This window comes from Carcharodon carcharias, assembly GCF_017639515.1.
Source record: "Carcharodon carcharias isolate sCarCar2 chromosome 39 unlocalized genomic scaffold, sCarCar2.pri SUPER_39_unloc_5, whole genome shotgun sequence".
Classification (NCBI taxonomy): domain Eukaryota; kingdom Metazoa; phylum Chordata; class Chondrichthyes; order Lamniformes; family Lamnidae; genus Carcharodon; species Carcharodon carcharias.
In genome coordinates, this window is record NW_024470844.1 from 300,001 (window position 1) to 317,500 (window position 17,500).

Below are 17,500 nucleotides of genomic sequence, written 5' to 3' on the forward strand. Positions count from 1 at the left end.
CTAATCGAGGGGTTCGGTGTGGTTTATATATAGAATAACAGATACCCGGTTGTGAGTTACAGACTGGAATCTAATCGTGGGGTTCGGGGGGGTTTTATATATAGAATAACAGATACCCGGGAGTGAGTTACAGACTGGAATCTAATCAAGGGGTACGGGGAGGTTTATATATAAAATAACAGAAACACCGGAGTGAGTTACAGACTGGAATCTAATCGAGGCGTTCGGGTGGTTTATATATAGAATAACAGATATCCAGGAGTAAGTTACAGACTGGAATCTAATCGAGGAGTTCGGGTTAGTTTATATATAGAATAACAGGTACCCGGGAGTGAGTTACAGACTGGAATCTAATCGAGGCGTTCGGGTGGTTTATATATAGAATAACAGATATCCAGGAGTAAGTTACAGACTGGAATCTAATCGAGGGGTTCGAGCTAGTTTATATATAGAATAACAGAATCCCGGTAGTGAGTTACAGACTGGAATCTAATCGAGGGGTTTGGGGTGGTTTATATATAGAATAACAGATACCCGGGAGTGAGTTACAGACTGGAATCTAATCGAGGGGTTTGGGGTGGTTTATATATAGAATAACAGATACCCGGGAGTGAGTTACAGACTGGAATCTAATCGAGGGGTTCGGGGTGGTTATATATAGAATAACAGAATCCCGGTAGTGAGTTACAGACTGGAATCTAATCGAGGGGTTTGGGGTGGTTTATATATAGAATAACAGATACCCGGGAGTGAGTTACAGACTGGAATCTAATCGAGGGGTTCGGGGTGGTTATATATAGAATAACAGAATCCCGGTAGTGAGTTACAGACTGGAATCTAATCGAGGGGTTTGGGGTGTTTTATATATAGAATAGCAGATTCCCTGGAGTGAGTTAAAGACTTGAATCTAATCGAGGTTTTTCAGGGTGATTTATTGACAGCATAACAGATAGCATGTAGTAAGTTACAAACTGGAATCTCATCCAGGGGCTTGGGGTGGTTTATATATAGAATAATAGATACCCATGAGCGCATTACAGACTGGAATCTAATTGAGGGGTTCAGGGTGGTTTATATATAGAATAACAGATAACCGGTAGTGAATTACAGACTGGAATCTAATCGAGGGGTTCGGGTGGTTTATATGTAGAATAACAGATACCCGGTAGTGAGCTACGGACTGGAATCTAATCGAGAGGTTCGGGTGGTTTATATATAGAATAACAAATACCCGGTAGTGAGCTAAAGACTGGAATCTAATCGAGGGGTTCAGGGTGGTTTATATATAGAATAACAGATACCCGGGAGTGAGCTACAGACTGGAATCTAATCAAGGTGCTCAGGAGGTTTATGTATAGAATAACAGATACCCGGGAGTCAGTTCCAGGCTGGAATCTAATCGAGGGGTTCAGGGGGTTTATATATAGAATAACAGATACCCGGGAGTGAGTTACACACTGGAATCTAATCGAGGGTTCCAGGGGGTTTATATATAGAATAACATATACCCGATTGTGAGTTACAGACTGGAATCTAATCGAAGGGTTCAGGTAGTTTACATTTAGAATAACAGATACCCGGGAGTGAGTTCCAGGCTGGAATCTAATCGAGGGGTTCGGGTGTGCTTATATATAGAATAACAGATACCCAGCAGTGATTTACTAACTGGAATCTAATCAAGGGGTTCAGGGGGGTTTTATATATAGAATAACAAATACCCGGGAGTGAGATACAGACTGGAATCTAATCAAGGGGTACGGGGAGGTTTATATATAGAATAACAGAAACACCGGAGTGAGTTACAGGCTGGAACCTAATCGAGGGGTTCGGGGTGGTTTATACATAGAATAACAGATACCCGGGAGTGAGTTACAGACTGGAATCTAATCAAGGGGTACGGGGAGGTTTATATATAGAATAACAGAAACACCGGAGTGAGTTACAGGCTGGAACCTAATTGAGGGGTTCGGGGTGGTTTATATATAGAATAACAGATACCCGGTTGTGAGTTACAGACTGGAATCTAATCAAGGGGTACAGGGAGGTTTATATATAGAATAACAGATACCCAGCAGTGACTTTCTAACTGAAATCTAATCGTGGGGTTCGGGGGGTTTTATATATAGAATAACAGATACCCGGGAGTGAGATACAGACTGGAATCGAATCAAGGGGTACGGGGAGGTTTATATATAGAATAACAGATACCCGGTTGTGAGTTACAGACTGGAATCTAATCGAGCGGTTCGGGATGTTTTATATACAGAATAACAGATATCCGGGAGTGAGTTACAGACTGGAATCTAATTGATGGGTTTATATATAGAATAACAGATATCCGGGAGTGAGTTACAGACTGGAATCTAATCGAGGGGTTCAGGGTGGTTTATATATAGAATAACAGATACCCGGGAGTGAGTTACAGACTGGAATCACATCGAGGGGTTCAGGGTGGTTTATATACAGAATAGCAGATACCCTGGAGTGAGTTACAGACTGGAATCTGCTCCAGCGTTTTGTGGGGCTTTATACATGGAATGACAGATATCCATGAGTAAGTTACAGACTGGAATATAATCGAGGGGTTCGGGCTAGTTTATATATAGAATAACAGATACCCGGGAGTGAGTTACAGACTGGAATCTATTCGAGGGGTTCGGGTTGGTTTATATATAGAATAACAGATACCCGGGAGTGAGTTACAGACTGGAATCTAATTGATGGGTTTATATATAGAATAACAGATATCCGGGAGTGAGTTACAGTCTGGAATCTAATCAAGGGGTTCAGGGTGGTTTATATATAGAATAACAGATACCCGGTAGTGAGCTACAGACTGGAATCTAATCAAGGGGTTCGGGTGGTTTATATATAGAATAACAGATACCCGGGAGTGAGTTACAGACTGGAATCTAATCGAGGGGTTCAGGGTGGTTTATACATAGAATAACAGATACCCGGGAGTGAGTTACAGACTGGAATCTAATCGAGGGGTTCAGGGTGGTTTATATATAGAATAACAGATACCCGGGAGTGAGTTACAGGAATCTAATCGAGGAGCTCGGAGTGGTTTATATATAGAATAACAGATACCCGTGAGAGGGTTACAGACTGGAATCTAATCGAGTGTTTCGGGGGGCTTTGTTTACATAATTAAAGATACCATGTAATGTGGTAGAGACTGGAATCTAATCGAGGTGTTCATGGGCGTTTAGAAATGGAATATCAGATACCTGGGAGTGAGTTACAGACTGGAACCCGATCGAGGGGTTCGGGGTCATTTATATTTAGAATAACAGGTACCCGGGAATGAGTTACAGACTGGAATCTGATCGAGGGGTTCGGGATGTTTTATATATAGAACAACAGAAACCCGGGAGTGAGTTACAGACTGGAATCTAATCGAGGGGTTCGGGGTGGTTTATATATAGAATAACAAAAACCCGGGAGTGAGTTACTGACTGGAATCTAATCGAGGGGTTCGGGGTGGTTTATATATAGAATAACAGATACCCGGGAGTGAGTTACAGACTGGAATCTAATTGATGGGTTTATATATAGAATAACAGATATCCGGGAGTGAGTTACAGACTGGAATCTAATCAAGGGGTTCAGGGGGTTTATATCTAGAATAACAGATACCCGGGAGGGAGTTACAGACTGGAATCTAATCGAGGGGCTCGGGGTGGTTTATATATGGAATAATAGATACCCGGGAGTGAGTTACAGACTGGAATCTAACGAGGGTTCAGGGGGTTTATATATAGAATAACAGAAACCCGGGAGTGAGTTACAGACTGGAATCTAATCGAGGGGCTCGGGGTGGTTTATATATAGAATAATAGATACCCGGGAGTGAGTTACAGACTGGAATCTAATCGAGGGGTTCAGGGGGTTTATATATAGAATAACAGAAACCTGGGAGTGAGTTACAGACTGGAATCTAATCGAGGGGCTCGGGGTGGTTTATATATAGAATAATAGATACCCGGGAGTGAGTTACAGACTGTAATCTAATCGAGGGGTTCAGGGGGTTTATATATAGAATAACAGAAACCTGGGAGTGAGTTACAGACTGTAATCTAATCGAGGGGTTCAGGGGGTTTATATATAGAATAACAGAAACCTGGGAGTGAGTTACAGACTGGAATCTAATCATGGGGTTCAGGGGGTTTAGATATAGAATAACAGAAACCTGGGAGTGAGTTACAGACTGGAATCTAATCATGGGGTTCAGGGGGTTTAGATATAGAATAACAGAAACCTGGGAGTGAGTTACAGACTGGAATCTAATCAAGGTGCTCAGGCGGTTTATGTATAGTATAACAGATACCCGGGAGTCAGTTCCAGGCTGGAATCTAATCGAGGGGTTCAGGGGGTTTATATATAGAATAACAGATACCCGGCAGAGAGTTAAGAGACTGGAATCTAATCGAGGGGTTCAGGTAGTTTACATTTAGAATAACAGATACCCGGGAGTGAATTCCAGGCTGGAATCTAATCGAGGGGTTCGGGTGTGTTTATATATAGAATAACAGATACCCAGCAGTGACTTACTAACTGGAATCTAATCAAGGGGTTCAGGGGGGTTTTATATATAGAATAACAAATACCCGGGAGTGAGATACAGACTGGAATCTAATCAAGGGGTACGAGGAGGTTTATATATAGAATAACAGAAACACCGGAGTGAGTTACAGGCTGGAACCTAATCGAGGGGTTCGGGGTGGTTTATATATAGAATAACAGATACCCGGGAGTGAGTTACAGACTGGAATCTAATCAAGGGGTACGGGGAGGTTTATATATAGAATAACAGAAACACCGGAGTGAGTTACAGGCTGGAACCTAATCGAGGGGTTCGGGGTGGTTTATATATAGAATAACAGATACCCGGTTGTGAGTTACAGACTGGAATCTAATCATGGGGTTCAGGGGGTTTTATATTTCGAATAACAGATACCCGGGAGTGAGTTACAGACTGGACTCTAATCAAGGTGCTCAGGAGGTTTATGTATAGAATAACAGATACCCGGGAGTCAGTTCCAGGCTGGAATCTAATCGAGGGGTTCAGGGGGTTTATATATAGAATAACAGATACCCGGGAGTGAGTTACACACTGGAATCTAATCAACGGGTTCAGAGCCGGTTGGGTGTTGGCCGTTTATGAATAGAATTACCGATAATTGGTGTGAATTTGAGAATACAAACCCTTCCCTTCATTCTCTCAGTACAGGAATTGGGATTGGTTTCTATGGCAACAGTGAGATTAATGATGGGATGTACCAGGCAGCATATTCACTGGCAAATATCAACCACACGCTGGTAACCATGGAAGCACTGGTAAGAGAGTCCAAGTAAGGCACATTGTCCCCACACATTTACTCCACACTCTGATTTCAAACACTCACTGAGCCCAATGTCCACAGTCCCCTAAAACTCAGAGACATCGGCGAAGTTGGGGATTGAGGGAGACGGGGAGAAGGTGGGTAGGTGGGGATTGAGGGAGACGGGGAGAAGGTGGGTAGGTGGGGATTGAGGGAGACGGGGAGAAGGTGGGTAGGTGGGGATTGAGGGAGACGGGGAGAAGGTGGGTAGGTGGGGATTGAGGGAGACGGGGAGAAGGTGGGTAGGTGGGGATTGAGGGAGACGGGGAGAAGGTGGGTAGGTGGGGATTGAGGGAGACGGGGTGAAGGTGGGTAGATGGAGATTGAGGGAGACGGGGAGAAGGTGGGTAGATGGAGATTGAGGGATAAGGGGAGAAGGTGGGTAGGTGGGGATTGAGGGATAAGGGGAGAAGGTGGGTGGGGATTGAGGGAGACGGGGAGAAGGTGGGTAGGTGGGGATTGAGGGAGACGGGGAGAAGGTGGGTAGATGGAGATTGAGGGAGACGGGGAGAAGGTGGGTAGATGGAGATTGAGGGATAAGGGGAGAAGGTGGGTAGGTGGGGATTGAGGGAGGGGGGAGAAGATGGGTAGGTGGGGATTGAGGGAGACGGGGAGAAGGTGGGTAGGTGGGGATTGAGGGAGACGGGGAGAAGGTGGGTAGGTGGGGATTGAGGGAGACGGGGAGAAGGTGGGTAGGTGGGGATTGAGGGAGACGGGAAGAAGGTGGGTAGGTGGGGATTGAGGGAGACGGGGAGAAGGTGGGTAGGTGGGGATTGAGGGAGACGGGGAGAAGGTGGGTAGGTGGGGATTGAGGGAGACGGGGAGAAGGTGGGTAGGTGGGGATTGAGGGATAAGGGGAGAAGGTGGGTAGGAGGGGATTGAGGGAGACGGGGTGAAGTTGGGTAGGTGGGGATTGAGGGAGACGGGGAGAAGGTGGGTAGCTGGGGATTGAGGGAGACGGGGAGAAGGTGGGTAGCTGGGGATTGAGGGAGACGGGGTGAAGGTGGGTAGGTGGGGATTGAGGGAGATGGGGAGAAGGTGGGTAGGTGGGGATTGAGGGAGACGGGGAGAAGGTGGGTAGGTGGGGATTGAGGGAGACGGGGAGAAGGTGGGTAGGTGGGGATTGAGGGAGACGGGGGGTAGGTGGGTAGGTGGGGATTGAGGGAGACGGGGTGAAGGCAGGTAGGTGGGGATTGAGGGAGACGGGGAGAAGGTGGGTAGGTGGGGATTGAGGGAGACGGGGAGAAGGTGGGTAGCTGGGGATCGAGGGAGACGCGATGGGAGATGTTGTGCCTGACCAATCCCCAAGTGCTCTTGAACCCATGTGCTGGCCCCCCTCCCTCCCTCCCTCCCTCTCCCTCTCCCTCCCTCTCCCTCCCTCCCTTTCCATCTCCCTCCCTCCCTCTCTGCCTCCCTCTCTCTCCATCTCCTTCCCTCTCCCTCATGCTCCCTCCCTCTATCTCACCCTCCCCCTCCCTCCCTCCCCTCTCCCTCCCTCCCTCTCCCTCCCTGCCCCTCCCTTTCTCTCTCTCCCTCCCTCTCCCTCTCCCTCCCTCTCCCTCCCTCCCTCTCCCTCTCCCTCTCTCCCTCCCTCCCTCCCTCTCCCTCTCCCTCCCTCTCACTCTCTCTCGCTCCCTCTCTCGCTCTCCCTCGCTCACCCTCTCCCTCCCTCCCTCTCCCTCCCTCCCTCTCCCTCTCTCTCTCTCTCTCTCTCTCTCTATTTCTCTGCCTCCAGGTGTCCAATGCCTCTGCTATCCTGAGGCGTGCGGTCCGGGAGGAGCTGACTGACCTGGAGGAGGTCTTCGCCGACAGGCCCGAGTTCCTGGTGATCACTCGGAACAGTCGGAGGCAGGCCGAGTCCGTGCTGGCCCAGTTGGGGGGCCTGGCCTTCTGGAGAGGCCTGAGGCTCAATCTGCTGGAGCTGGCCGAACAGGGGAGCCACACCGAGGACCACAGGTGAGGTGAGATTCCCCAGATACCCCACCAAACCCGGCAAACCGTTGGCTAGTGAGGTCCAGCACCAATAAACGTGGGGTCGGGAGGAGGAATAGCCTCACCGGGACAGGCGAGATAACAAGGGGATAGCAGAGCGCCTCCACACCAATCTCTGAACGGCCTCCAGCAAGGTTATTAAAGTAAAAACCAAGCAAGGCCCGGGCTTCATTTCATGAGGTAGAATTGAAAAGCTGGGATATTATTCTCTGGAGCCTTGTAACCCACTCAGAGGACAGTGTCCTGTTCCGGTCACCGTGTCGTTCAAAAGGACAATGAGGCCACAGCGAAGGTTGCAGGGGAGATACGTAAGGATGACACCAGGCACATGCGGGTGTAAATATCAGGAAAGGATTGACAGGCTGGGTCTCTTCTCTCTTGGTAAAAAGAGACTGATCCGGTGACCTATTCGAGGCCTTTTGGGTTTTGAAAGGTTTTGAGCGAGCGGATAAAGGGAGAAGGGCCCGTAACTTCCCCCATCCCCAGCATCGGATTTGGTGGGGGGTTGGGGGGGGGGGGGTGGTATCCCAAAGACGCCCTGGGGAATCCCTCTGGCAAGTTCCCAGGTCAGGGTTTGCAGGGCAATTGTCCAGAAGGGCCCACTTCCTCTCCCACTCCCACTCCCCTCCCCCTCTCACTCCCCAATTGCGCTGCGCTGGGAATCATCTGAAAATGTGGCTTCAATCGCAAACTCCGAATGGTTCCGGCGGGATTTATACCCGATAGTTACCCGGAGAAAGTGGGAGGAGTTAAAGCCTCTTCTCACTTCCGGGTAACTATCATAAAGACCCAGAGCGATCCCGCAGATCTCGCCCCACAGAACAACCCCACCCTGACCTCGAACAACCCCACCTCCCCCCGCCACCAACCTCAGCCCACACCCCCTCCGACCTCCGACCCTGGCCCCCTCCGACCTCCGACCCTGACCCCCGACCCCGACCACCCCCACCCTGACCTCGAACAACCCCACCTGCCCCCAGCCACCAACCTCAGCCCACACCCCCTCCGACCTCCGACCCTGGCCCCTGAACCGGACAACCCCCACCCCGACCTCGAACAACCCCACCTCCCCCCGCCACCAACCTCGGCCCACACCTCCTCCGACCTCCGACCCTGGCCCCCTCCGACCTCCGACCCTGACCCCCGACCCCGACCACCCCCACCCTGACCTCGAACAACCCCACCTGCCCCCGCCACCAACCTCGGCCCACACCTCCTCCGACCTCCAACCCTGACCCCCTCTGACCTCCGACCCTGACCCCCGACCCCGACCCTGACCACCCCCACCCTGACCTCGAACAACACCACCTACCTGCCACCAATCTCAGCCCGTACCCCCTCTGACCTCTGACCCTGACCCCAGACCCCGACCCTGACCACCCCCACCCCGACCTCGAACAACCCCACCTTCCCCCGCCACCAACTTCAGCCCACACCCCCTCCGACCCCAAACCACGACCTCTGACCCTGACACCCCCCAACATTGGACCCCAATCCTCCCCAACCTCTGACCCCGTTACCACCCCCCTGACATTGGACCCCAACACCCACCAACCCCCCAACATCAGACTCTGACACCCACATGACCTCCGACCCCGACCCCACACCCCCCGACATCGCACACTGATCCTCCAACCCACCCCCAAATATGGACACCCCGGCCAGACCTTGGACCCCCCCACCCCCGCGCCCCCCCGGCCGATCTCCAAACATCCGACCCCGAGAACACCCCCTTGCCCAACCTGCCCGGACCTCCGGACCCCTTCCCCCCAAACCCCCCAACCTCCAGACAGCCCCCCTCCCCCCAACACCCGACCCGACTCAATCCCGGACCCCACCCACCCCTCCTCCCCCCGGACACCCCCAAAACCTACCCGCTCACCTTCCACACTGACCTTCCCCCCCCCCCACCCCCAGCCTATCGATTCCCCCGGCCACACAATTTCCCAGACCAGGTAAGTGTGCGTTTACCTGTTCCAGTTCCTGTGGGCCAGCTCTTTCCGATGCTAGTGGGGTGGGAGGGGGAGGTTCTGGCCCAGCGTCTCTATTTGTGAGGGGAGTGGGTAATGATAGGGCCATCGGTATAAGACAGTCTCTGTCACAGAGACTCTGAGAGGTGTCTCGCCCGGTGTGAACAATGTGTTGGTGTGCGGGGGGCTGTATCTCTGCTGTGGGGTGAGAAACTCCATCTAAAATAACCCAGCAGCAAAGCATTTTTACGCAGAAAGAGGGAAAGGTTAGTTTGCTGCACTGTTTTTCTGGAAAGCACCGAAGAAAAGGTAAAATTACTTTCACACTCACATCACACACACACTTAGATATACACTAACTCACAAACTCAGATACACACTCACACACACACTCAGATACACACTCACACACACTCACTCACACACTCAGATTCACACTCACACACACTCACTCACACACTCAGATTCACACTCACACACACACTCACACTCAGATACACACACACACACTCACACACACACTCAGATACACACTCACACACACACACACACACACACTCACTAACACACTCAGATACACACTCACACACACGCACACACACTCAGATACACACTCACTCACACACTCAGATACACACTCACACACACACACTCACACTCAGATACACACACACACACTCACTCACACACTCAGATACACACTCACACACACACACTCACTCACACACTCAGATACACACTCACACACACTCACTCACACACTCAGATACACACTCACTCACACGCTCAGATACACACTCAGATACACACTCACTCACACGCTCAGATACACACTCAGATACACACTCACACACACACTCACTCACACACTCAGATACACACTCACTCACACACTCACTCACACACTCAGATACACACTCACTTACACACTCGGGTACACACTCACACTCTGATACACACTCAAACACACACACTTACACACTCAGATACACACTGACACACATTCAGATACACACTCAGATACAGACACTTACATACTCATATACACACTCACACACTTACACACTCAAATACACACACTTACACACTCAAATACACACTCACACACACTCAGATACACACACTTACACACTCAAACACACACACTTACACACTCAGATACACACTCACACACACTTACACACTCAGATACACACACTTACACACTCAAACATACACACTTATGCACTCAGATACACACTCACACACACTTACACACTCAGATACACACACTTACACACTCAAACACACACACACACTCAGATACACACACACACTCACACACTCAGATACACACACACACTCAGATACACACTCAGACACACACACTTACAGACTCAGATACACACTCAAACATGCCCACTTACACACTCAGATACACACTCAAACACACACACTTACACACTCAGATACACACACACACACACACACACTTACACACTCAGATACACACTCAAACACACACACACTTACACACTCAGATACACACTCAAACACACACTTACACTCACATTCAGATACACACTCAAACACACACACTTACACACTCAGATACATACACACACACACACTCAGATACATACTCACACACGCACACACACATACACTTACACATTCAGATACACACTGACACTCAGATACACACTCACACACTTACACATACACACACTTACACACTCAGATACACACAAACACACACACTCAGATACACACTCACACACACTTACATATACACACACTCAGATACACACTCACAAACACACACTCAGATACACACACACACACACTCAGATACACACACACGCACTCAGATACACACACACACTTACATACACACACAGTGAGATACACACTCACACACACTCAGATACATACACACACATATAAACACTCAGATATACACTCACACACACACACTTTCACACACACACTTTCACACACACACTCACACACACATATTTGGACACATACACTCGGACAAACACACACTTGAACACGCACACACTCAGATACACACTCGGACATACACACTTGGACACACACATTCGGACACACACACTTGGACACACTTGGACACACACACACACACACACACACACACACACACACACACACACACACACACACACCGATACGTACACTCAGACACACACACACTCAGGGACACACACACAGATACGTACACTCAGACACACGCACATCGGACACACACTCAGATACACACACACTCGGATACACACACACTCGGACACACACACTCTCACACACTTACACACTCAGATACACACACTCTCACACTCAGGTACACACTCACACACTTACACACTCAGTTACACACTCACACACACACGTACACTCACATTCAGATACACACTCAAACACACACACTTACACACTCAGATACACACTCACACACACTTACACACATTCAGATACACACTCAAACACACACACACTTACACACTCAGATACACACACACTTACACACTCAGATACACACACACACTTACACACTCAGATACATACTCACACACACACACACTTACACATTCAGATACACACTGACACTCAGATACACACTCACACTCTTACACATACACACACTTACACACTCAGTTACACACAAACACACACACTCAGATACACACTCACACACACTTACATATACACACACTCTCTCACACACACACACACACACACACACTCAGATACACACACACACATACTCAGATACACACACACACACTCAGATACACACACACACTTACATACACACACAGTTAGATACACACACACACACTCAGATACATACACACACATATACACACTCAGATATACACTCACACACACACACTTTCACACACACACTTTCACACACACACTCACACACACATATTCGGACACATACACTCGAACAAACACACACTTGAACACGCACACACTCAGATACACACTCGGACACACACACTTGGACACACACACTTGGACACACACAGACACACACTCGAACACACACCCCGATACGTACACTCAGGCACACACACACACTCAGGGACACACACACAAATACGTACATTCAGACACACGCACATCGGACACACACTCAGATACACACACACACTCAGATACACACACACTCGGACACACACACTCTCACACACTTACACACTCAGATACACACACTCTCACTCAGATACACACTCACACACTTACACACTCAGATACACACTCACACACACACTTACACTCACATTCAGATACACACTCAAACACACACACTTACACACTCAGGTACACACACACTCAGATACACACACACACTTACACACTCAGATACATACTCACACACACACACACTTACACATTCAGATACACACTGACACTCAGATACACATTCACACACTTACACATACACACACTTACACACTCAGATACACACTCACACACACTCAGATACACACACACACACTCAGATACACACTCACACACTTACATACACACACACAGTGAGATACACACTCACACACACTCAGATACATACACACACATATACACACTCAGATATACACTCACACACACACACTTTCACACACACACTCAGATACACACTCACACACACATATTCGGACACATACACTCGGACAAACACACACTTGGACACGCACACACTCAGATACACACTCGGACACACACACTGAGACACACACATTCGAACACACACACTTGGACACACACACTTGGACACACACACTTGGACACACACACACACACACACACACACACCAATACGTACACTCAGACACACACACACTCGGACACACACACTCTCACACACTTACACACTCAGCTACACACACTTACACACTCAGGTACACACTCACACTCAGATACACACACACATTTACACACTCAGATACATACTCTCACTCTCACACACACACACTTACACATTCAGATACACACTGACACTCAGATACACACTCACACACTTACACATACACACACTTACACACTCAGATACACACAAACACATACACTCAGATATACACTCACACACACTTACATATACACACACTCAGATACACACTCACACACACACACACACACTCAGATACACACACACACACTCAGATACACACTCACACATATACACACTCAGATATACACTCACAGACACACACTTTCACACACACACTCAGATATACACTCACACACACATATTCGGACACATACACTCAGACAAACACACACTTGGACACGCACACCCTCAGATACACACTCGGACACACACACTCGGACACACACACTTGGACACACACACTTGGACACACACACACACACACACACACACACACACACACACACACACACAGATACGTACACTCAGACACACGCACATCGGACACACACACTCAGATACACACACTCAGATACACACACACTCGGATACACACACACTCGGATACACACACACTCACACACAAAGATGAGTTAAAAGTGAAGATAAAACAATCCCGATGAACAGGAATCAAGGTGAGCCCACATTCGGTGATGACCTGACACGTTTTGGTGCTGAGAGGTTGCGTTGCCCAAATTAAAGGGGTTGAGGTTGTAGAGTTCCCTCTGCAGCTGCGATGGCTTCCACTGTCCAATGGCCAGAGGTTGGTTTCACCCACGTGCTCAGTGGATGGAATCAAGCTTACAGGGAGGAGAGAAGGTCCCTTATCTCTCTCCTTCAAGCCTGGCCCATTCAGCTGCCCGGTTACTCTACAGCAGCAGCTGTTCCAGCCTGCCTGCCCTTTCCCTGCCCCTGCCTGGGGCTGGGAACACACCAGGGGAAGGCCATTCAGCCCTTCCAGCCTGCTCCACCATCCTATAAGGACCATGGCCCATCTGATGGTGGTCTCAGCTCCGCTTTCCTGCTTATCCCTCATAGCCCTGGACCCCCTGGTTGATCAGAAACCCGTCTCGCTCAGCCTGGAGTGTACTCGGTGACCCGGTCTCCGCTGCTCTCTGGGGTAGAGAATCCCACAGACCAACAAACCCTGTGGAGGATAAAGATCCTCCTCATCTCCGTCTCAAACTGGTAGAACCCCTATTCCGAAACTGTGCTCCCTCTGCTTCTAGTCTCTCCCACATGTGGAAACATCAGCCCCGGTATCTCCCCTATCAAATCCCCTCAGAATCTTATGCACCCCAGTGTGGCTCCCACTCAGTCTTCGAAACTCCAGTGGGAGAAAGCCAAACCTGTGTCACCCTCTCCTCGGGAGATAAGCCCTCCAACCCAACGTCGAGTGGAGTGAACCTTCTCCGAACTGCTTCCAGTGAATTCCCATCTCTTTTCAGATAAGGAGACCAAAGCTGTAACCGGTGATCCAGATGTGGTCTCACCAAGGCCCTACACAGCTGCAGCAGAACTCCCCCACTTTTATATTCCGTTCCCCCCCCCTCACAATAAACTCCGACAATCCCACCGGCCTCCACCCCCACCACCACCCCCCCCCACCCCCCTTCACCGCTTGCTGCTCCCTTGCGGACTAACCTTCAGTGATTCATGCACTGGGACAGCCAGGTCTCTCTGCACCTCTGAGTCCTGCAACCCCTCCCTCCACCGAGATAATAACCTGCTTTTTCCAACCTCCCTGCCAAAGTTGGCAAGGTCACATCTCCCCACGTTATACCCCACCTGCCGAACTTCTGCCCCCTCGCTTAACCTGTCTGCACCCCTTGGCCGACTCCCTGCCCCCTCTCGATAATTCACTTCCTACCCGTCATGGCGTCATTGGCGAATTTAGCGCTTGTTCCCTTCATCCAAATCATAAAGGGCTGAGGCCCCAGCACTGATCCCTGTGGCACTCCTCTTGTCACAGCTTGCCAACCAGAAAAAGACCCACTTACCCCTACTCTCTGCTCCCTGTCACCTGGTCAATCCTTAACCTGTGCTAGGATGTCACCCACGATGACAGACGTTAGGCTAACTGAGTGAGGCCTGGTCAATTTTCCCTGCTGGAACTAGAGTAGGGAGCCAAGATGGCCGCTGCATCACATGACCTGTTAAAAGAGATTGCCAAGTCATCTTGCGAGATAAAAGATTGCAGTTGTAAACACAAAGAGAAAGCGCTGGGAAAATCTCAGCAGGCCTGACCAGCATGAGTGAAGAGAGAAACGGAGTTAACGTTTCGAGTCCGAGTGACGTCTTCAGGGCTTGATTCAGGTGACATGTGGCAGCCATCTTAAAGATCAAAGGCGCCCCTTCGAAAGAGGGGCGAGCCGCTCTTTTAAGGGACTTGCGCCTGCTCAGCTTCATAGACACCGAGGAAGTCAGATCGGGGGTTACGAGGAAACTGCTACATCAGGGGGTGGCGCGAGAATGGACCTCAGGACCAGAGAGAGAGAGAGAGAGAGGGAACGGGTGTAGCTAATAAACTTGACGCACTTAAGGGGAAGTGAGCCAATCAGATGGGAGAGAAGGGAAGAAGTTGATGATCAAAGAGAGAGGGGAGGAAAGAGGGGAGCATGAAAGCAAGTAGAGGAACACAGGAATTAGGAGCAGGAGTGGCCATTCAGCCCCTCGCTACCTGCTGTACCGTTCAACGAGATCATGGCTGATCTCCTAGCTCACTCCCAATTTCAGACACTGAACCGATGTCCCTTTGATGTCTTTACTGGTCTGGTTGGGGCTGAATGTCCCGTTTCTGTGACACATACCCTCTGGAATTCCATTTTTCGTATTCCTACCCCAGCCACACCCAGTCAGGACAGGGGGCGGAGAAGGGTCAAAAAGATGGCCACAGTGGAATCCTGAGGAGTCACTCCTTTCGGCCGATTGACAGAAGCGTCGTTGGGGAGCAGGGGAGTGAACGAAGAGGTGGACTGGAGCTCAGGCCTAAGAAGCAGGCTTCAAGTGAGTCCGAGGTGGTGCAGGGGCAGAGAGAGGGCAAAGGGCCTGTACCAGGGGCCAGAGACGTATGGTGGGTCAGAGGTCAAGGGTAAAGAGGCAAACTGAGAGAGCCACTGAAAGTGTTGGGCAAAAAAAACATCGATATACACGGGTTGGAAAACAGCGTAGGAGGTAATAGGCATCACGGGGTTAGCTAAAGAGTAAAGCTCCCTCTACACCGTCCCCATCAAACACTCCCAGGACAGGTACAACACAGGGTTAGATGCAGAGTAAAGCTCTCTCTACACTGTCCCCATCAAACACTCCCAGGACAGGTACAGCACAGGGTTAGATACAGAGTAAAGCTCTCTCTACACTGTCCCCATCAAACACTCCCAGGACAGGTACAGCACGGGGTTAGATACAAAGTAAATCTCCCTCTACACTGTCCCCATCAAACACTCCCAGGACAGGTACAGCACGGGGTTAGATACAGAGTAAATCTCCCTCTACACCGTCCCCATCAAACACTCCCAGGACAGGTACAGCACAGGGTTAGATACAGAGTAAATCTCCCTCTACACCGTCCCCATCAAACACTCCCAGGACAGGTACAGCACGGGGTTAGATACAGAGTAAATCTCCCTCTACACCGTCCCCATCAAACACTCCCAGGACAGGTACAGCACGGGGTTAGATACAGATTAAAGCTCCCTCTACACTGTCCCCATCAAACACTCCCAGGACAGGTACAGCACGCGGTTAGAAAAAATGTCCATATTCAGATGCTCTCTCTGCCTGTCCAGCTCTGTCTGTCTCTTTGTTTTTCTCTGAATCCTTCTCTCTTTTTGACTTGTTGTCTCTCTCCTTCTCCCTTTATCTCTGTCTGTCTCTCTCACACTCTGTTCCTTTCTATCTCTGTCTTCTTTCTGCCTCTCTCACACTCTCTCACTCTCTGTCTCTCCCTCTCACATACACTCTGTCTCTCTCTCTCCTTCCCCCTCTCTCCTCTCTGTCTGTCTCTTTCCCTCTTTCTCTCTCTCTCTCCTTCCCTCTTTCTTTTTCCCTCTCTGTCCCTCCATCTCTCTCCATGTCATTCTGTCTCTCTCCCTCTCTCCGCAGATGGTTAGCGTACGTCCTGCTGATCCTCCTGGATGTGCTGATCTGCCTGTTGGTTCTCCTGGGTTTGCTCACACAGGGAACATGGATGCTGATCGGGTGAGTATCCGGAG

The 17,500-nt window shown here is 49.6% G+C and overlaps 1 protein-coding gene across 1 annotated transcript in view; it reads left to right on the forward strand.

Moving 5' to 3' along the window:
* ttyh1 (tweety family member 1) overlaps positions 1-17,500 on the forward strand; it is a 60,058-nt gene that overhangs the window by 18,506 nt on the left and 24,052 nt on the right. Inside the window, exons 3-5 of the mRNA XM_041182355.1 lie at positions 5,232-5,343; positions 7,123-7,343; positions 17,391-17,486. Coding sequence (XP_041038289.1) covers positions 5,232-5,343; positions 7,123-7,343; positions 17,391-17,486 — 429 coding nt within the window. The remainder of the gene's footprint in view (positions 1-5,231; positions 5,344-7,122; positions 7,344-17,390; positions 17,487-17,500) is intronic.